Source organism: Miniopterus schreibersii, assembly GCF_964146895.1.
Source record: "Miniopterus schreibersii genome assembly, chromosome: X".
Lineage (NCBI taxonomy): Eukaryota > Metazoa > Chordata > Mammalia > Chiroptera > Miniopteridae > Miniopterus > Miniopterus schreibersii.
This window is the reverse complement of record NC_138104.1, coordinates 103,426,574-103,449,771: the sequence shown is the minus strand read 5'-3', so window position 1 is coordinate 103,449,771 and position 23,198 is coordinate 103,426,574. Positions and strand designations below refer to the sequence as shown.

The window sequence follows — 23,198 nt, the reverse complement described above, 5'->3', positions numbered from 1 at the left end:
ACGCAGGCTCTTTGTTCAACAAGTAGTAAGAATCTCAGGATGGTGACAGCACTGTTCACGTAAGCATGATGCTGGACCTGGCAATCTTGGCTGGCACTGCATCAGTTTTGTTGCATTAATTTAATTGGCACTGCCACCTCTTTCTCCCCCGAATTACAATGCTTCTTGTGAAGTAAGGACCTCAAAAACAAAACACCATGACCCCAATCCATTTAAAGAATTGTACTGCAGCAAGTGTATATAGCATATATTTTTTGACTTTCAAAAAAATCCACACGGCAATCTTTTCTACATCATTACAGTAATGAAAGTAAACAATGTGGACTTTCACCATATACATATTTTCTTGTAAATATGACAACATGGACATAATAACTGCTACTAGCCACAATGTTTTTAAGTTAGCAAGGAGTGAGACTTCCACAACAAAATTATAACATAATCCCTTGTCCTTATAAAAATAGTCAAAACATAACCTAAACAGCTTGCAGTGAAAATTTGAGTAGCAACTGCTTTATATTGAAAAACATTATATTCATGGAAATATTGTTCTTCTGGTAAATGCTTTATATTAACATCATAAGGCAAACTGTAGCATTTATTGGTACCTGGAGACCAAGAGTTTTAGACCCTTTTATTTAACACCTGTTAATGTACAAAGTGCATTAAAATATCTGTTATCCAGCCACTAAAAACAGCATGTAAAAATTACTAAGACAACACTTTCAGTTTCTTCTGGGAAGGCAAATATACATTGTTCTTATATTGTAAGAAAATCCTATTAAGTTTCCAGAGAATGATTCATTTTTTTCCCATTGAGGTGCCCATCTTTTAGATGTGAAATTATCCTAAGTAGCTATCAAAATATTCATCTGGGTATAAATAATATAGTAAATATATAGACTCTATCTGTTAAGAAAAAGAGAGTATCTGCCAGTGAAGAGGGCAGAAGCACTGGGAAGCCGCCGCGATAGTCCAGACTCAAAATCACATAATGTGATGCTGCTACAGTGGGTCTGTGAACCGAGTGCAAGGGAACAATGGGTTGATTTGGTTAAAAACAATCACCATAAACAAGGCCTAAATCCACCAGTCCATTCAGTCCAAGTGGCTGACCCAGTAGCCCAGATAAAGGTTTTAGCGAATGAAATGATTCATAGGTGTCACGCCCTTCGTCAAGGTGAACCAATGCCAGGTTCCAGGTCCGAGGACTGCCCGAGAAAGCCTTACTTCATGGGCCGTTCCAACGTGTCAGACCAGCATGCCAAGGGTCCCACTCGATATTCTATTAGGTGCCAGTGTGGGAATAGCAAATTTGTGTTTTTTTAGTCTTACAACTCTATGGTAAACTATACTAGAATATACAGAGGGACTTCTACAACTTTCAAGATGTGTTTAATAAAGGTCAGTTTGTAATAACTTTTGGGGCACGTATACTAGTGAATAGTCATTTATGCAACGTCCCTTGTCATTATCAACTCATTAAGTGTTTTGGGGGTGACTTATATTTGGACACGGTAGTGGCAGTTGGGGCCACGTGTTGATGTCCTGGACAGCAAAGTCAATGCCCAGTGGTGCTGCCATTTGTGACAGAAAATGTTTAGTTTCTTAGTTCTGGTGACAAAAGAGAAATGAGTTGGGGGGGGTGGGGAGTAGGACAGCTATTAAATGTAGTGAAGGAATTTCACAGGCCTAAAGAAACTATTAAGAGGAAGAATGAAATAGGTTTCTATCATGAAATAGAATCCTACTTCTGATAAAACACAAATCAGCTTGAATTTCTGAATAATCAATAGGATTCAAAGTGACTATTTTCAGTTGTAATCTCATTCTTAATGTTCTCCCTGAATCCTTAATCCTGGAAAAAGCTAGGCAAAATATGGCCAAATGTCTCAGAACCTTTCTTTCCAGCATTATCCTACCAGCCATCAGCCACGGCAGGTTCCATGCTCCAAGGCCAATTCTTTACTCTCTTTTTCGTTTTCCATTGTAGTTGACCTAATAAAAGCTTCCAACATCACAGTTAAAACACCTCGAGATAAGGCAGAGTAAGAAATCCCATTTACTTCCTTACTAGGTTCAAAACTATGTTTCATTTTAAAAGTAGTTGCATATTCTGTTATGCACTGTTGTAGACTGTGATGAAATAAAGGTTGTAAAGAGCTTTTGGCCTCTTAATGTGCAAAACCAAATTAATTCCTAAAAGAGTTGTAATCCCAGTTATGTTTCTTTCATAAATAATCTATAAACTTTCCTGTAAATACAAAAAAAATTTCAAAGAAAGTATTAAAGACTGTACTTAATACAAAACACAGTAAAAGGGGGACGGGGCAGGGAATCGCCCACTTGGAGACCTATCTTAGTTGATTTCTGGATACTTTTTGGTGAGATCTAACCACTCTGCAAGCCCGTGCTTTCTCTGCCCCCTAAAGGGTGGCCACGAGCCTTCCTATTCACCAGAAATCCCCACCACGTGGCCAGGCGCTCAGGGCAGCTGCTCGGTGCAGTCCAGGTGGTCTGGGATGGGAAGCCCAGTGATAATGGTCATGCATTTGTTCCACACGGTGAAGGTGGGGCACACAGGCTGCGAGAATGAGACATCAAAGGTGTAGAGGTGGATGGAGTTCAAAGCATCGTAGAACGCGATGGAGCCGTTGTCATAGTCCAGCAGGATGCCGACGCGCCGGAGGTGGGGGGCTGGCTCGATGGGGATCTCCTTGCTGTTGTGTCTCACCACCCAGTTATTGTGGCAGCGGCACAGTGCCCAGGAAGCAGAGTTCTTCCCAATCCACTCGTGCTTTGGGGCCGATTTGTACGCAAGGCCAATGGCATACCTGCAGAAATGAGACAGCAAGAGCTAAACCGTGAGCACGTTGCATGTGTATGTGAAACCCTCTCTGGTCCTCAGGGGTCATGAGAACTCGCTTCTCTGTTGTCCCTGCTCATGTCCTTCAGGAAAAGCTTGGCAAGAGCCCTGACACACACGTTCATCTTCTTCCCTCCCAACCACACAGCGGGCAGAAAGGGGCCATCGCATGGACCCACATGCCCCTTTCCAGTTCAGACATTATGCGAGAACCTGAACTCTGTGCTTTGCTGCCTTTTTTTTTTTTACCCTCACGATGAGCCACACAATGAATTCTCTAGACCAGCACCGTCCAATAGAACTGTCTGCCATGATGGAAATGTTCTTCTCTCTTCAGTATGGTAGCCAGGAGCCACATGTGGCTACTGAGCACTGGAACTGTGACTGTTCAGAATGAGAAACTGAACTTTAAATGTATTGCATTGTATTTATTATTTACTTTGTTCAAAATATTACAGATGTCCCCTTTCCTCCCCAATGACCCATTCCACCCTGCCCCATGTATTGCATTTTAACTCAGTGAAATTATTTAAATGGCTGCACATGGCCCATGTCTACATGAACAGTACCATCCTAGACTTCTCCTTTTGACCACTGAATTTTTCAACTGATGCCATGTCTGCCATTTTCTACAACTTGAGGTGCGCTTTGCGGAAGGCCAGCATGGAGAATGATTTTCATTTATGGGGGATTAGTTCCTTGTCACCACTCAGCCTCAGTTTTCTCATCTATAAAACAGAGACAATGACAGTTTCCATCTCTGAGGGTTATTTTGAGGAGTAAAGGCAAAAATACATGTAAAATCCTGGACATGAGGCCTGGTATGGAACAGTCAGTAACTTATTTTATTATTTTTAAGTTTATCTTTATTGTTGAGAATATTACAGATGTCCCCTTTTTATCCCCACTGATCCCCTCCACCCCACATCCATCCCACCCCAGGCTTTCCCCATACCAATGTCTGTGCCCATGGGTTATGCTTATAAACATATAACTCCTTTGAGTAATCTCTCCCCGCCTTCCCTCTGAGATCCCTCAGTCTGTTCCATGCTTTTATGTCTCTGGATCCACTTTGTTCATCAGTTTATTTTGTTTATTAGATTCCACATATGAGTGAGGTCATGTGGTACTTGTCTTTCTCTGCCTGGCTTATTTCATTTAGCATAATACTCTCTAGGTCCCTCCACATGCTGCGCCAAAGGCTAAAAGATCCTTCCTCTTTACAGCTGCATAGTATTCCATGGTGTAAATGTGCCTCAGCTTTTTTACCCACTCATCCACTGATGGGTACTTGGGTATGGAACATTCAGTAGCTGTTGTTTTATTATTTTTGCCCAGTGACACATTACTAATAAATAACAGTTCAGAATTTAAACCTAGGAGGACTCAAAAGGCCACAAACTGAAACGACATTCTCTAATGCCTTCTCTCACCAGAAATTGTGTAATTTCATCATTACCAAGAGCCCTTCTGCTTGTATTTCCTACTACACTTTTAAGAATTCTGAATGTCTTTGAGCAGATGTATATCCTGGTTATTCTAAATGTTATCTCACTGCTCAAAAAAAAAAAAAAAGTTAAGCTTTCTACAATGACCTAAGCTTCTTAATCTCTTTTTACCCTATTGAGGTATGGTTCCGTAATATTTGTAGTATTTCAGTTATGAAAATAAGCAAAACCCATCATTGTAATAAAGAGTGAATGATTCAAAGTTCAACTTTTAATATATTATAGCACAAACTAGTCTAATTAGATATTGATATATGGTACCATACCCAATGCAGAAAGAAAAACTTCATTGGTCTTTGATAAAATGACAGTCTTTTAAAATTCATGTGTTGGGCTTAAGATACAATCACTTTAAGAGTGGTACGTTTAAAAATGAATGTAACACACCATCGTTGAATTGGAAAAGAGAATGGAATCGATAATCCATTAAGCCCAGTGTGCCAACCTGTCTGCCATCAATTCAGCCTCTCATAAATCCAACCCTACAGGCACAGGGAGATTCCTAGGGCTGTATTTCCCAAAATCCTCTTTCCAGTAGGAGTGTGGGTCAGGGCCTGCCATCGTGACTACCTTGCAAAAGATTCAGAAGTTCTAAGAGGAGGGGAAACACTCTTTTCCAGACAGCAGGGGCAAGATTTACAGAAGCTTCTGGGCGAGCTCCTGGGCACACTTGCCTCTGGGATGCGGGTAGCCTTCCGGCACCCATAGCATGTCGGGGCTTCATGGACTGGATCAGCAGGCTCCCTGACTTGTGCCCCCAGCCCTTGCCGGGCTCCAGTAAGCATCTGGTTCCGTTCCTCCCTGGAAAACCTAAGGTGACTTCTGTTTCTGTGTTGAACCCTAACTGAAACACTTTGGGAAGATTTTTGTTTTGCAATTTTTTTGTATTTTCCCCATAGACGTTCTCTATGCCCTGGTAGACACCGCTGCCATTTTTCAGATAATTTGGAACTTTGACGTTTATTTCTCATTTGAACCCTAACTGAACCCCCTAGGAAGTAGCTGCTGCAGGTATGACTGACTCCACTCAGCAAATGGGAAACCACGGAGGTTAAAATTAGGAGCAAAATCCAGGATCTCGCCCTCTTGCCTTCTGGCCCAGTCATCTTCACGTGAACCCATGTTTACTTAACACGATTTCATCAAAATCAAGTGCACATTAGCAGCATCAGAGAGTAAGAAAATAACTACGTGCGTAGTCCATTAAGCAAAGGAAAATACCATTATATTATCATTAATCTGAAAACCTATGCACATACTTCTATTGAACTTGAAAGGAGCAGGCAGAAGGTAATGTTCCATTAAGTTACACAGTGAGACTCAGAGAATTAAAAAAGTGTAAAAATTATGGTTTTCCGAGCAATGTTAACATGCCCCATTGCATAGATCATAACATGCATGTTAATTTAAAGTCAAGTCTATATATCATGAGAAAATATATGTATCATTAGCTGTTGCAAATCAAAGTGTCACAGGAACTTGATTGTAAGGGTCACCCCTTGCTTGCTAAAACCTCCCAGGAAATGTTCAACTATGTTTTACATGAGAATTTTCTGAAATTGACACAATCAGGTTTGTAAAAATCCAAAGTGTGGCAATTAATTTTAAATTTCCTCCCCTTCATGAGTTGGTTTTGACATCTGGAGGGTGTTTTCAAGGTAATGCTGATCTGTGTTTATATAACTGAAGTGTTCTGGTGGAATTTCCCGCACCATTCATCAATGGGAATGAGATCATAATGATCAGGTATCATTTATCATAAATAATTATTAATGGACTTGTAATTACTTGGACACTGGATTACATCCCAGATTAATACAGCACGTTAATTAACTAGTAATGTTTGCTCTTTTGCACCTGCAAAAATTCATTGTATTTTCCTTTGGGCTTTTATCTTGACCCAGTGTAGCTGAAAACTGTAAATGCTAGTCTGGACCAGAGCCAAGTGGGGCAGAAGGATTCATTTTCCATCCTCTGGCAGGATGTTGGAACAGGAAAAGATTCTGAGCAAAGAGAATTGTGATGATCACAACAGAAGAAAATCTACTGGTTGGTCAAGATAGGCACCACTATTGGGAGAAATGAGACACCCAAACTTGTGATTTCACTTAAATTTCAGCCGACTTATGCCAATACTATAAGGCACTTTGACACAATGTATTATTTGCATAAATTTGAATTGAAAGATTTTTTAATAAATGAGAAGTGTTTTAGCATCCTTATATAAAAAAATAACACTGTTATAATACTCATCATCTTCAGGTTATGCACTTTTAAGCTTTTTTCAAAGCAAGGATTAAGCCACTACTCATTAAGTATAGCACTGTAAGCCCTAAAGAGTAATTATAATGTTTAGAAAATACAGCATATTGGTTAAGAGCAGGGATCGGCAAACTACAACTCAGAGGCCAGATCTGGCGCTCTGCTTATTTTTATAAATGAAGTTGTATTGGTGCACAGCCACACCCATTCGCAGACATATGGTCTATGGCTGCTTTCCCATTACAAGTAGAGTTGAATAACTGCGACAAAAATCATCTGGTCTGCAAAACCAGAAATATTGCCTCTCCAGCCCTTTACAGGCAATGTTTGTGGACCCTTGGTTAAGAGCTTGCAGTCTGATTGCAGACTTCCTAACTCTGCTACCTATGAGTTTTGTGACCTTGGGCATGTGCTTCAGGGGATACTAGGGGATAAAAGGGGATACTAGCACCTACCTTTGTAGGGTTGTTGGGATAAATGAGTCAACATTTATAAAATGCTTAGGCTAGTGCCTGGCACATAGTTGTGCTAGATGAGAGCTGGTTAAATAAAAATAAAATAGCTCCCTCTTTGAGCAATAGCAAACAGGTATCTGTGAGATAGCCGGCCAGAGTAAGATGGGCAGTGTGTGGCTGTGGAATAGGCAAGGTCAGCTTTGTGAGGATAACCTGACAAGGTAAATTACTTCCAGCCCAGACTGCACCCTTAGGCTAAAGTCCCTGGGCTAGATCTACCAGACCTTGTGAAGTGATTCCCAGCCCAGGATCACTGCTTCCCCACAGCCTTCAGCTCTCGGCCATTTGCATAAATTGGCCCAGTCTAGAATCCTAAAATGTACAAGGCAACAGAAACTAGTTTTTTGTTTTTTTTTTAAATATTAGAAAGTAATGTTTTAGAGTAGATATTGGCAAACTTTTTCTACAAAGGGCCAGAGAGTCAATATTTCAGTTTTGTGGACCGTAGGATTCTGTTTTAACTGCTCAACTCGGCCGTGTGGCTCAAAGGTAGCTATAGATAAGATGGAAAAGAATGGGCGTGGCTGTGTTCCCGTAAAGCTTTATTTACAAAATCAGCTGTAGTTTGCTGACCCATGTTTTAAGGCATGGAAGAGCAGTGTTAGCATACTAGCTCTCCCCAGGGATGAAGGCTCTATCATCTTAGCTACAGTTCTTGCTGTAAATAAAAACTAGATAGACTTAGAACAAGTTATTTTTCTTATTGGCTGAATAGTAGGTTAGATGATTGCTTGGCAAATATTTACCCCCTCTTCTCTCCTCCATGGGAAGAATATACTTCCCTGCACCACTGCCTTTGGGCTTGGCCATGCGACTAGCCAATGTGAAGTGAGCAGACACGGTGAAGCAGAGGCTTTAAGTGCACTTGCACAGTTGGGCTTACGCTCTTGGGCTCCTTGAGAAGGACATGACCTGGGTAGCTCACATATCCAAAGAGGATGGAGAGACACAGAACAGACCTAGATCCAACCTACAGCTTAAAGCAAGGCCCAGCTGAGGTTAGTGTTGCTCAGTTGATCCACAGATAGGGATGTTAATGAGTAATAATAATTATTGTTTGAAGCCACGGACTTTTGGCATGTTTGTTATGCAGCATGGCTATAGCAACAGCTGACTGATAAAGGTTTTCTGCATATTCTTCAAGATGGACCCTGGTATGGGTTGATGCTGACAAAGTATAGAGTGAGATGCGCCTTTTTATAATTGGAGACAAGAGATATAATTGCCTACCATGTGCTTCCACTTATGACCACTTCCCAGTAATGCCGGCCGCTATCAATGAACACGTTTCCAGCTACGCCGTAGGTCCCTTGGCTGGTGAAGCGTTCGGGTGTGTGGCTCTTTTTGGATGATGACTCATCACGTTCTACTGTCAAGTTATCATGAGACACCTTTAGCTTTCGATGTGCAGTTTTGGGATCCAGTTTAAATGGCTGGCCTAGAAACAAGTTTACAAAACAAAAAGAGAAAGAGGAAAAGGACTGTTTATTCAATGTGACCAATAACATATTGTCAGAATCAGACTTTAAAAACACACTCGTGGCATATCTCAAAGATATATTCTACAGAATTAACCTTGGTGCATGTATTTATTCATTTTTCTTACTTAATCTCCAAAAACATTTATCCGCAGAAACAGCAAGAGGAGAAATTAGCTTCATGTTTAAGAGTACGTGTCATAGACACATATATCAGGAGTGAAATAAAGTTATTTGGCTACTGAAATCAAGGATAGGATATGGGTTAAAGGAGGGTCCCCTGAAAAACAGTTATTGTTCCTGTTAACTGGCTGGCAGGCAATCCTAGAACATGGCACTATACTGACAGACTCCAGTTTGCTTTCTTGTGGGAGGCCTTACGTAAAGAAGTACCGTGTTATAGAACATACTATCGCTAGAGCAAAAAGATGTCAAGAAAAGATAAATCAAAACACATGCAGGCAGGGACACGGACAGAGATGACAGTATTGTGAGGCACATGTATAAACCAGAGCATTCTTTGTCGAGGGGCTGTCCCATCATCCCTGGCCTCAAACTACCAGATGCCAGTAGCATCCGCCTCAGCTGTGACGACCAAAAATGTCTCCAGACAATGCTAAATGTCCCACCTGGGGTGAGGGGGCAGAATGATGCCTGATTGAGAGCCACAGGCCTAGTCAGATATCTGGAGTGAAATACAGAATTCCTGAAGACTTATTGATCTGCTAATCTGCTACAGAAAACGGTATCCGCCAGTTAGAGCGCTAACTGTGTGTCAGACTTACATATACACATATGTACCTTAATTCTCACAAGAACCCCTCCATGATTACTTATTTTAAAAATGAAAAGTCTGAAGCCCAGAGAAGTTAATGGTCTCATTGCCCTTAAGAGTAGTCAGTTTGGGAACCCGAAGTATCTGGTGCAAAATGCACTAGTCCCCGTTGGCTTGCTACTTGCTTCTGAGGTTGTCAGCAATGCCTAAGGCAGAGGAAAGAGAAAGAAAGGGGGACAGCTCTTTCTTCTAAAGGGAGAGATGACAGCTCTGCTGAGCGTACAGCACTTACTGTTTGTCTTCAGCTTCCCGGGCTCGCTGCTGCGGCTGCCCGCCTGGTTGATGGCCTTGACGATGAAGATGTACTTCGTGCCGCTCTGCAGACCATGCACAGTGTAGTGGTTCTGCTTGATGTTGGGCACAATCATCCAGCTATCGGCCGAGTTACATAGACCTGCAAAGACAACCAGATGGGGTGCAGTTCTTTGGCACAAGCACAGGGCAACATTTGCATAATTTTAGGCTATTTGGCCCATAAGTGGAGTGTTTTGTCACCTCTTAGGGAGACAACCAATAAGCTTGAGTGCTCAGTGCTCTGCCTCTAGTAGGTCAACTTGTATATATTCTTATTGTGTGCTCCAAATGGAAAAACACTTAAAATTATACTGCAAATTCTCTTCAGTATGAATAAGAGCAGCAAAGGTGGTTCTGTCTGGCACCTGAAGCACGGACTCCTCCTCCCCGCCCTCACACCCATTCTCATTCTGATGACCATTAAATGTTCACATCTCATCAACTCTGAGACTCACAGACGGTGAGAGGGGACCTGAGTGCCGTATGAGAAGTTGACTTTACTAATGTAGATGTAGTAGACTGCATGTTTGCCTCTAATTTGTCACCATGCCCTGGATCCAGGCCTAAGTGACTTGACAGTAGCTTCCTCTAAAGAGATGGGGTATATTCCCTTCTCACATGGCTTCGGGTGCCCATGTGACTTGCTCTAACCCATAGGGTGAGGCTAAAATGCCAAGGCGCCAGCTGCAAGAGGACGCGTTACAAGGCCTTGAGGACTTCTGTTGCCCCCTCGTGCCTCTGCCATTGCCATGGGGAGGACACTCGCAGAGAGTGTGCTCATCTGGACAGGATGAGGCACAGGGAACAGCTCCATTGCCCAGCCGAGGAAGGAGGGAAGCCAGCAGAGACTGGCCAAGTCCAAGCTAATTTCTGACAGGGAGCTAAGAAAATGATCCTGGGGGTTGTGTGAGATCCAGCACTATTGTGGCCGTAATTAACCAGTCTGGGAGACAGGTTCCTAAGAGCACCCTGTAGCAGCGGCACCAGTGCAGCTCAGGGCCCAGTGCGGTCTCAGGAAAGCGTCCGCAGGGATTCCTACCAGCTGCATCCCTAGCACGCCTGGTTCCCGAGTAGAGCGGGGCTGTTGCTCTGGCTGCGTTCTGCAGGATGTGGGTTGGGGAGCAGGCTGAGAATTTATGATGCTTGGAAGAACACACAGGAAAAAGGAAGCCCGTTTTGTTTTGCAGCTGGCTGATGCTGAAAACATCTCTTTGGTACTGGGTCCAACTCTCCTCTCTCCCCTCTCTACCCATCAATCTCCACTCTAATGGAACCTTTTCCCAGCTCCCTGGTGACTGGGCTGTCATGAAGTTTCCTGACTCTGGTGAATTTCCTTCACCAGTGTTTGGTGGAGGGCCTGGCCCCTCTTCTTCCTGAGGGGCTCTAAACTCACCTCTCCGTCCTTTCTTGTCAGTGGATTTGTAAGTCAAAGGGTTAGTTCTTTCGATCTTGAGGCAACTTATACCTTACCATACTCTCAAGAAGCAGTCCCTTAATCTTTCTTTGGTCTCACCTCTTTGAGAATCTAGGGCATTGGCATTGCACTTCAAGGTATTCACACCCCGAGAAGTCTGCTTTTAAATCCTACTAAATACTTTCTCCAACTATTGAGTTAAACATTGCTCATGGTAGTCTCACAGTCGAGAAGAACGTAAAAGTATTTTGTCAATTGTGAAAATTCCCCTCATATGATTTGTGTCTTGGGCACACCATATTTTCAGACATAGTTTGTAACTGACTTTGTGATTTTTCTATCACCTCTTTACATTTCCACCTGGGAACATTTTCACCAGGAGGACTGCCAGGTTTGACAAAGCCAGCATGAAGCAAGGAAAGAATGTGAGGCTCAGAGAAGAGGGTGTGTGTGTGTGTGTGTGCATGTTTGGAGATACAGCAGAGCAGCTAAGGCACCATCCACTCTTCACCCCCACCCCTTAGCTCTTTGTTTTCCTACAAATTCTTACTTGTGTAAGGCCCAGGAAAACATCCACAAATAGTTTAGTAACATGAGACTCTCCCTACCGCATATCACTTTCGCTAATTTCTCACCTTACCTTTTCCTCAAACGTGGCTGTAATAAACTTAATATTTCCGGATAGTGCCACAGCCAAATAGTAGATTTTGATCCAAGCAAAGAAGGGTCATTTTGAACTCTGGCCCCAACAAGCCTGTAACTCACTTTAGATATTTAATAATAATGTTACAATAGCAATAAGACAAAACAACGAGCTTGTCTATTACCTACGATTTTCTATCCATACTCCTAGACCTTTGTCAAGAGCACTCAGGCCTGAATGAAAATAACAGCATTCAGTACAATCAATGACAATCCTATCAATGCCACTGCATTTACACTCTTTCTGTTTAATTGCATATGTTACAGTAAAATGACTATTGTGGTCAAAGAAAGCAAATGTAACAATGTTTCAATAAACTTTACATCACTGTACAACCCAAAGCTGGGTTTAATGTGGTAGGGGACTGTTTTCAGCAACATCATAAAGCAGATGTCTGGAATCACTGCAAACTGCAACTTGGCCTACAATCCAAAGTCTTAACCCAACAAAGAAGATGTAATGTTTCATAAACCTTTTCCAAACAAAAAAAGGGACCCTGACTATCCTGATTACTTTGAAGAGGTCACTAATTTTTTCCTTGAATATTAAAAGAACAAAATGTTTATGAAGTAGTAAAATTTCATTGGACAGCTTTACACTGGGACAACGTAGCTTCGTGAATACTAACCACTTATTACTGTTTAGGTTTACTTTTATATTATTACTATTGCCAGGGTAATAATTGAAAGGTTGATTAAAAATGCCAAGAAAGCAACACTGGCCATTTTCTTTTGGGGGCCGTAGTAAGTGGGGTATCTTGGAATACACCATTATTGCATTGCTAGTGTTGGTCTTGCGCCAACACCACTTAACTTCCTCACATGGCGCCAAGCGCCAGACATTTCTGCCTCGATGCCCCACTGTGTCAGGACTATTGACCAGGTTTTATTCATCTCTTTATGAAACACCCACTAACCATCCTGACTGAAACTTCACTTTTTTCCAAATTCATTTTCAATCATCTTTCAGGGTATTCCAACATTCACCTTTCCCAATTCCACTTGAAGTACTAAAACAACCATGAAACTAGGAAGATAATTAGTCCATAATGAGACTTAATTGAGTTTTTCAACTTTGTACATTTTGTTTCTCATTCACAACGGGTCAGGAGCATTTCCCTACATAATGCTGCTCATTACACGATCCTAATTACATTGGGGATTTCATAGCCTTGTATAACAACTGTCATCTTGTCATAAAACATTATATATAAAACATTATGCAACTGGACACCCTTTGGAGAGGCCACACACCAGCTTCTAACTTCCTTTGTCTAACAGATTGGACCGAAATGAACATTTTTTTCTTTCTTCTCTATAAAAACAGTATATGTTTAATAACTTTCATGAATGTTTTCAAACTGACTAAAATAAATACAGATAGCTTCTTTGCCATTAAATCTTGAAGAAACAAATCTCTTGACTTTTGCTAATAATAAAAATAGGCTGCTGGGAAAAGGCACATATTTAAGATTTCAAATGATGCAGTAAAAGTAGTTTTGGGTAAGCAACATGAACAACATTGTAAAAATAAGTATCTATTTGTTAATAAATTCATTAACATCTGTAATTGTGAGTCTGTTAATGAAAAATAAAAAATTAGCAATGTCATTAATTTTGCATTTGAACGTATGAATTTGATTAGTAGGACCTTTTATAAGATTAAAGAGCCCCATAGATATTATGTAATTCTCCTTCATTAAAGTCAGTCAGGGGAATTAACTAGAATTTATTATGACAAGTGAAGGAATATAAACTAGAGACAGTAGAAGATTTCCTAGTGGCATAAGAAGCTATAGCCAGTTTTTTGAGAATTATAAGATCTGCAAAGGATATTCCTCCAAATGATAGGACAGATGGTCAGATGACATTAAAGGAGGGCTTTTCACATGAAGATCATGTAAAATGCTATTATGTAGAATATAATCTTGGCAAATTACATTATTAACCTTTATCATATCACAGAAATATCAGCCTTTAAAAATGCAATAATGGGTGAGTATAGTCTGTATTTTTGCAGGAATAATAACTATGGATATCTATGTGCTACCGCTGTGCCAAACATAGAACTAAGGCCTTTACTTCTGTTCTCTCAACCATGTGAGGTTAAAACACTGCCTCTTCCTACAGAGGATGAAATAGATTCAGAGGACATTAAAACATCTGCCTAAAATTATAGAGCTAGTGAGGTTCAAATTTAGGATTCAAATCCAGGTCTCTCTCAGTCACTACAAATATGTATAGTATTAGAGAAGAAAATAATTTGAAAATTTTTGTGTTTCAGTTATCTTTTTACCTAAATTCTTTCTTTGTTGCAATTGGATCCTATTGGCATCAAGACATCACTATACTGGTTCAATGGACATTAAATAGACGAACAAATCCCGATACCAACAAGCTGATGAGGGCACCCCACTTAGATGAGCACCTGCACTTCCACTGTTCCCATCTGTCCTAGGAGAACGCGCCTTTCTGGCATGTGCGCATTAAATAAGGCAGGTTCATAATCTTCATTAAGCCATTTGCATTTATTTTCTTATAGTAACTGGTTTCCGGGAACAAAATACCTTCTCTGGAATCACCCAGCATAAAACCCTGAGTTCATTATGCTCAATAGTGTTACTGTTGTTGAATTTCTGCAGATACAGCCTTTTCTCATCTATTCCATTTGTATGTCTTGTTTTTGTATTATTTTCCATGCCAACAGCATGGAAGTCAAATTAGTCACATTTAGCTGCCTGAGAGAGCTGTGTAGCAGTTGAGTTGCCCCAGTTATCAGCCTGACATGTGAGGGAGCCTAACCAACATTAGCAGGACCTCCTAGCTGACCCCGAGCTGATTCCAGATGCACAAGCAATAAACTTTGATTGTTCTAAGCTACTTAGGTTTTGTGGTTGTTGGCTCTGCAGTAAATACCAACGAATACAGGGAACATGGTAATTTGATTCAAGAAATTTAGGAGCGACATAACCATCTGTGGTGGACATGCCCTTTTGTGGCCTCCATGCTAGTCATGACATTGTATAATCCTCTCCGTGAGTGTAGGCAGGATCTGTGACCTGCTTCTAATCAACAGATATGGCAAAGGAGAAAGGTCTTATCATCTTCATCATTCCTGTGATATTACATTACATGGCAAAGGTGAAGGGAGTTTGCAGATGTAACTAAGGTTCCTAATAAACTGACTCTTAGTTAATTAAAAGGGAGATTATTCCAGGCAGGTTTGAGCTAATCAAGCAAGCTCTTTAAAGAACAGCTTTAGAGATGAGAGACATGAAGTGGCAAAGTCTCTCTCTCCCTCTTCCTCTCCCTCTGACTTTGAAGAAGCAAACTCCCATGAATTCCACAACCATAATGAAATAAATTCTGAATGCAATCTAAGGAGCTAGGAAGTAAATTCTTCTTTAATTGGACCTCCAGATGAGAATGTGGCCCAGCCAACACCTTGATATCAGCCTTATGGGCTCTAAGAAGAAGACCCAGTTAAACTGCGCCCAGAATCCTGGCCCATGGAAACTAAAATAATAAATGGGTGTTGTTTTAAGCTGCTAAGTTTTGGAAAATGTCTTACACAGCAATAGAGAACTGATGTAATTTTTCTTGGATCAAGCAAAAACAATTTCAGAGAAATATAACATTACTCTGTGGGCCAAGAGGCAACCTTTAGGTATAGCATGGTTCCAAATGTTCCTTTTTCTGGTTACATTATTTGCTCATCAGCAGATGTTGCTTCTATCAATCCTCTGTGTGTTTTCAGAGACCCTCTGTTTTTTGAGTCTGACACAATGCTTATTGATCTCAGTTCACTTTTTGCAACAAATCATCCCTACATTTTCTATCTGCTCTTCTCAGACCCTCAATGTGTCCTTTTCTGATTGTTTTGGAATTTCTGACCATCTTTTAAATTTCATTTTTTAAATGAATATTTGATACAATCTCTGGTAAGATTTTCATAAAAGCTTCCAAGGCAGGCCAGTTAAGGAGTGGAAGGGCAGAGGGTTGAGGAAAGGAAGCTGGGAAAGGGGGGATATGAGGAAGACAGGGGGAACCATTTATACTTTAGTCACTTAGAAGCGGGGTCTTTCAGTAACTCTCTTTTAACTAATCCTAAATAAAATTTCTATTTTAAGCATCACATGCCTCAGATTTACTTGTGCTAGAAAAGAACAGTGTAGTTCAGAGACAATAGGTTTATATAATAAGAGCAGGTTAAGTAGATGTGAATTTATTCAAAACATTTCTTTGTTGAAAAGTAACCTCTATTCTATTCTACTTTGACATATTCTATTTTTATTTGCTAAAGAAATTTCAAACCTGCTCCCCTGAAAAGTCAATTCTTCTAGTCCTTTGCCATTTACTCAAGTCAATTTAGATAACTCTGTAGGTGGGGGGAGTGTTTCCTCTGTTACCATCTCTCTGGCCAGCTACTGCTGAGTGAGATCATTGAATTATCTCCCATATCAAATAGTCACGGGCCCAGTGAGAGAGGCGCCTGCCTGTGTTTCAAGTAAGGTCTGAAATTCTTCCCAGGTGGGGCCAATTACCAACATTTCAAATGATGGCCCTGTTCTCTTCTGAATGGGACCAGGTATCCGGTATTCTTGGCTATTGATTTTATTAAATCTTTTTTTTTTTTTTAAATTATGAAATAACCCTCAGAAAAGTACATAAAATTAAATGTATGCATGATGTAACTATGAAATAACCAGACTATAACCAGAAAATGCTGTTAACCCATGAACCCCTGTATAATTCTTCCCAATGGTGCCATTCCCCTCGTATATCAGAGGTAACCGTCATCCTGACTTTTATTTAGTTTTTACACCGATGTATGCATCTCTAAACAAAACAGTTTAAGTCATGAGTGTATAAATAGAATCATACTGCATATATTCTTTTGTTTCCTGTTTCTTTCTCTTAACAATATGCTTGTAAGATTCATCCATGTAGTTTGCTAGAGATCATTAATTTTCATCAATATTTGGCCAGTTATTTTTACTAGTATATACAAGTGAGTGCTATCATCTTCTTGGTTAGGAAAAACAAGCCAATAAATATTGTGCATTTTTTCTTTCCTTGTCTTCCTTTGATGTTTAAATTCAGAAATAGAGTCTATCAGAAAACAGTCACCAGGCAGAGAAACCACTATGGTGTGCGGTACTCACTGACAACATTGGCTTGTCCGGTGAATATGGTGTACTGGAGCTCATAGGAAACCACACTGAATTCATCATCGGACGTCCAGTGAACAGTGATGGTGTCGTAGGAAGCTGTGCAGAGCTCTTCTCTAATTGTGGGAGGGTTGGGAGCTGTGGGCATCAAGAAAGTTCATCAGTGGAGAAGCATTCAGCTCTGGGATATATGTCAGAGAGGTTTGACAGTCAAAGCAGGCCTTTCTAAACAGGTCCATCAGGACTGTTCTCCTGGAGATGGCGACCCCAATCCAAACAACATTTGGTTGGTTTGTTATCAGTGTGATTTTTAATGGGTAGTGTGACTTCAACCTGCCAGTATGAACTTATCTCTATTTATCCTGAAAACAAGTTTAGGAGGTTAAGCAAGTAATACTCTCTCATCCACGAAGGAAAACATGTTAAACAAAAAATAAAGATGATAAACTTTTGACATTTCATCCACATTGGGGGGATGGCAAACTTTTTGGTAAAGGGCTAGATGGTAAGTATGTTAGGCTTTGTGGGCTCTGTCTCAGCAACTTAACTCTGCCTTAGCATCATGAAAGCAGCCAGACAATATGCACTCTAATGGACCTGGCAATGTTCCAGTCAAACATTATTTACAAAAACAAGTGAGGACCAGATTTAGTCTGTGAGCCAAACTTTGCCAACCTCTGAGCTACGTAATGTCACATAATTAAAAAAAAAAAAATTAATAAAACAGAAATGAAAGGAGAATTCCCTAAAGTAGATTAAACTCAGTTCAAAAGTAAATATTATGCCCAGTGTGGAAAGGGTATCTGCTAACTCCACTATTAATAGCATATATTATATAAAAATTTTTTATTAAATTTATTGGGGTGACATTGGTTAATAAAATATATAGGTTTCAAGTGTACAATTCTATAATACATTTTAATATTTAAAATTGTATCCAATTGGAAAAATACTGGAGTGTTAGCCAAATAATTGTTTGAAAATTTTCTTTCATTAGATGTTTTGATGCCTTATAAAAAAAACTTAGTGTGGCCCTATTTCCTTTTCATTTTTCAACTTATAGGTGATATTTCAAATTAAGAATAAGATTAACAATCCATCATATCTAAGAAGTACATTTTCCTTTCCCAAGGAAAACATGATTTGTCGGCATTTGGTTAACTTTATCACTGGAGAAGGCTGCTGTTTTATGTCTTAAACACATTCTGGAGCAGAGAAGTCTAAATCTTACCAAAATAATGATTTTCAGTTGGCTTCTACTGGATAGATTTTAGCAACTGGTTTTATGAGACTCAATCCAGGCCTTTATTTCTACTTTCTGTACACCAGAACTTAACTTCAGATGGACAGTGGTCAGAGGGGAGGGGGCTGGGTGAAAAAGGTGAAGGGATTAAGTGAAAAACAAAGTATATATAGATACAGATGACACACAGACACGGACAACAGTATGGTGTTAGCCAGAGGGAAAGGCGGGGCAGGTAGAGGTGGGCAAAGGGGAGGTAAATGGAGATGGAAAGAGACTTGACTTTGAGTGGTGAGCACACGATGCAGTGTGCAGATGATGTTTTATTGAGTTGTATACTTGAAACCTGTATGGTTTTATTAACCAGCCACACCAATAAATTCAATGGAAAATTAAATTAAATTAGAGACATAGAAGCATGGAACAGACTGATGAATCTCAGAGGGAAGGCAGGCGTGGGAAGTGGGGGGGGGGAAGATTAATCAAAGAACTTATATGCATATATGCATAATCCACGGACACAGACAATAGTGAGGCGAAGGCCTGGGGGGTGTGTGCAGGTGCAGGGTTGAGGGGGTCAATGGGGGGAAAAGAAAAGGGGACATCTGTAATACTCTCAATAAAGATTAAAAAAAGAACCTAACTTCAAAAGGAGAAACATAGCTGCATTCTACAAGTTAGTAGCAAACTTTGCTTATACTATTGCAGAGTTCTTTTATGCTCTAAACTTTCATTAGGATTCATGAGTCCTAAGCAAACCCAGAGAGGGGGAAAAAAGCTTATGAAAATGGTAAATTTAAAACTGATTATTTTAGTATTCTTCACTTTGCCACCTGAAGACGCATCCAGGAAAAGTGTACAAAACAAGTGACTTTTATATCTGCTGTATAAAGTCAATTAGCCCAGCTCTGTCTATTGGTTATTGAATACCTACATGTGGAAGGCACTGCATTATGATAAGAGGGTTCTACAGAGCCCTTAAAGCATTCTTTCTGGCATATGCATTTATACATTTGTCTTCTGAAGTAGCCACATGCAAGGTTTAGTGTCATGTGCTGTGACTTGGATGTGGATGACTCAGGGACAGCATTCAGGAGATGCATCTTGTGGGGGAGGCCTGGCTGCATCGGAAAGCATGCTTATTGTCTGTGCAGTCTCTGTTAGTGTGGGGTCACCCTGCATGGATGAGTGGAGAAATGCTTATTCTCCCACAATCTAAATAGTTCATTGATTTATTCCTCCATCAACCATTGTGGAAAGATTTTGTTCTTTCTGCATTGCAATATATGATTAACTGTAAAGAAAACTTATGTTTAAATAGGCAAGTAGCTGTGAGACACATGGCAATAGCTGCCGTAAGGGAGGAAATGTCACCTCTCCGGGTTATTAACTTGACATACCACTTAGAGGCATGTCATAAGGAAAAAAATCTTGTTTTTATAGTCAGGCAGGCCAACCCTGTTTTGATTAGAAACCCAATGGTTATGTCCTGAAAAGTCAATACCCAATTTACTGTAAATGAGAACAGAAGCATGCTGCCAATTTCAATATTCATGGCCCTGGTACCAGAACTGGGATTTTCTTGCCTCTATCATAAACAGGACATAAGGAATGGTGGGCTAATACTCCACAAACACTTCATTTCCTGCTTACAAATGTCTGATAAACTATTTGGACTTGGCAATATCAGCCAAGCATCATATGTTATGGCCAGGATTGATGTTATGTCTAGAAATGGGCCAAATTTGTATTTGAAGTTGACAGCTAAGAAGGCATAATAGCAGGTACCCCATATGGTCTTTAGTTTGGCATAAACAGCCATCGGGATGATATATGGTGTTCATGTTACTAGTCAGTGCAAAGTACTTTCATAATTTCCCCTTTAATCAGTACTTTGGCATTCACAGAGAGATTAGAATGGGCAGACATCATTGAAATACTATTAAACAATTATTGGGAAATAGGGAGTTCATATTCTTGTCAACAAGATGCTGATTTTGTGCAGAGTGGCCATGTGCCCAGCCAAATATTTTTTCAGTCTTTTCTGCCCTTGGGCATGGCCTTGCAACATGGATCTAGCCCACAAGACACAAGCAGAAGTTCGCTAGGTGGGTCTTCCGAGGAAGCTTTCTGTTTTCCTGATAAACAAAGATAAACTTGGCTGACAGAGCTTTCTGTCATCATTTCCCCTCTGCCCCTCTTTTTTTGTGTATAACCTGAGAACAGTACTTGAAGGTGGAGTTATCGTGTTTTAATTATGGGGCCAGAAGGCAACACAATGAAGGTGGCAGAACAGAGAAAGAGAAAGAGAAAGAGTGGGGTGCACGGTCATCACTGAACTGCTACCCCCCTTAGATCACGTGCCTCTATTCTCCTGCTTCATGATATGAAGACTCCGTGACGGCTTTGGTCACTGCTTATTGGATTTTCTGTTGTTGCAACCACACTCATTGCCAAATAATATAAAAAACAAAGATGATTTTTAACAGGATGTCATCATGAAAAACAGCTCGGCCAAAGAAAGTCCTAGACCTGGACTGTCTAACATATCAGCCACAAACTACACGTGGCTGTTTAAATTTCAATTAAATTTAATGAAATTAAATAAGAGTAAAAACTCATTATCCACGTTTCAAGTTTTCCATAGCCCCACGTGGCTAGCAGCTACCATATTGGACAGCACAGATACAGAATGTTTCTATCATCGCATACAGTGCTTGTAGATAGTGTTAGTCTAGATACACCTCAGAGTTAAAAGCTTAAAAAAGGACTCCATTATATTCATAAATAGTTGAAACCAAGTTTGGCTCTTCATGTCAATGCTTTCTGAGTTGCTTTCTTTCTTTGAAAGGAGCGGTGTGGTTTGAAAGAAGAATGACATAAGATAAGAAGTCTGCGGGGTGCCTTGCCTCCCTTGTAAATGCAGAGAGGCTAAAAGCGGCACCTCAGGTCCTTGCAAAGAAAAAACTGATCTGGGTGCAATGCTCCTTGAACACAGAACTCCTTGCTTTCTGTGCAGACTGTGAAAACAAACACCGCACAATGCTTCCTCTCTCCTGCTCTGCTTTCCCATAAACACACACACATGGAATTAGTGGAGATGCTGATGCTGTGCTGAGTTAGGGATGTGGTCTCTCGAGGGCCACATGGCCTGAGCTCAGCGCACATCTGGCTTCGCTGTATCCATAGAGCCTTCCTGCAGTCACAGGCATCAGTGGCTTCGGCTAACACAAACAAGGTCGTCTAAACAGTCCGCATTCTGCTAGCAAATGTTTTCAGTTCCCACTTTAGAGGTTAACAGCAAATAAAAATTTGGAAGCATGGTTAGGAATAGGAGTAGCCTGAGGTTCTCTTTTATTGCTGTTGCTTTGGGTTTTTAAGCTTTACCCCCCCCCCCCCCCCCCCCCCCCGGCCAATCATGCCTATCAGAAAGCACAGGATTGAAACACGGCCCAAGGAATTCAAACGTGATTTGGAGGATTTTGCCATGGTGACCTTTGCCAAGATGAAATTCAGTCTTTTACTAGAAAGAGCAGAGGTCTTTGGAGCCAAATCCTGCTTCTGCTACTCCCTAGCTATCTGACCTCCAGCAAGATGAATGACCCCCATCGTTTGCAAAATGAGGATTATAATATTCTACCTCAATTCAAACTTACGTTGATTAAACAAGGTTGTGAATACAAAGAGCTGGAGGAGGGTGATGTTAGCTATCAAAGTTAGCTATCATTTTTTCTCTGCAAAAGCACTGTAGAGTGAGATGCCACACTGACATGAAATGGAAAATAGCCATGCTACCCTATGCATCTCTTTCATGACCAACAAGGCTATTATTTGTGTTACCCACACTCTGAGAGTGAGGGAAATGGTGCTAAGTATGCTTTTAATGATCAACATTCTCTTTTTTCCTGTATCCCCAATTAGTCTTGGACTATGTTGTTTTGGTTGAAGAAAAAAAGGGCTGGAAATCGTTTCCGGGAATATTAGACTCCACTCCTAAATCAGAAGCCTACATCTCTGGTTTTTAGGGAATGGATCTGGTGCCAAAGTATTTGTTTCACTGAATATACACAACATTAAAAAAACCCAAACACACAAAGACAATACCTGTAAGGTAATCCAGACATTCTAGCAATTTCTTCTCTCGGGAAAAATCTAAGGCAAAGGTGTCAAATGTGTCGTTGAGGTTGATTTCAGGAATTAGAACCTGAGACGATGCAGTCGCCATGGAGACTCTGTAATTTAAACAAAACAACTTTTTAGAAATGTCAAGATGGCTTTCACTATACCTGCATAAGAATGAAAAAAATTACGGAGAAGAAATATCATTTAAAAATAGTGTTGTTTTTACACATGAGCCTTAAAAAGACTCTGGGAACAGCACAACACAGTGACACAACACAAATGAACTCCAGTTTAAAGAAAAGGCAAGGGAAGTGGAAAAACAGCAGAATGGCTTCCCTCTTCCATTTTACTATCGAGGGGGGAAAAGCCCTCCCCGTGGAGGCAAAAGAATATTCATATTTCATGTTGTTGTGTATTTAACAGCCTGGCCCCATCACATCTAATCCCAGCTAGAAGCACATAGCTGCAGGCATTTCTTCACACATATGTCTGGGAAACTGTTTGTTCCTTTCAGACTCGACTCTGCTCCACTTCAAAGAGGAGTCTCCCAAATTTCAAACTGCATAAAAGGCAAAGTAAAGATTAAAAAAGAATGTTTCCAGATATTGGATTAGTTTAATCAATTACTAGCCTCTCTCTAAAATAAACATTAAAAAAGGACTTTTTGTCCGGCTCGTTTTCATTCTCCTTGTGTTCATTTTCTTGTACCATATTCCCAGCAGATGGCATGGAAAATATTCATGAGCTTCCTCACAAATTCCCCCAATGGATGCACTGTTTCTCCTCTT

General features: G+C 40.5%; 1 protein-coding gene across 6 annotated transcripts in view; it reads right to left on the bottom strand.

The window, feature by feature from the left end:
• Positions 1-233: 233 nt before the first annotated feature.
• Positions 234-23,198, bottom strand: part of MID1 (midline 1) — a 532,380-nt gene continuing 509,415 nt past the window's right edge. For all 6 annotated transcript variants that reach the window (XM_081124834.1, XM_081124835.1, XM_081124833.1 and 3 more), the window contains 5 exons: positions 22,393-22,520; positions 17,040-17,183; positions 9,697-9,858; positions 8,382-8,589; positions 234-2,834 (listed from right to left, as the gene is read on the bottom strand). In XM_081124834.1, coding sequence (XP_080980960.1) covers positions 2,486-2,834; positions 8,382-8,589; positions 9,697-9,858; positions 17,040-17,183; positions 22,393-22,520 — 991 coding nt within the window. In that variant the 3' untranslated portion in view covers positions 234-2,485. The remainder of the gene's footprint in view (positions 2,835-8,381; positions 8,590-9,696; positions 9,859-17,039; positions 17,184-22,392; positions 22,521-23,198) is intronic.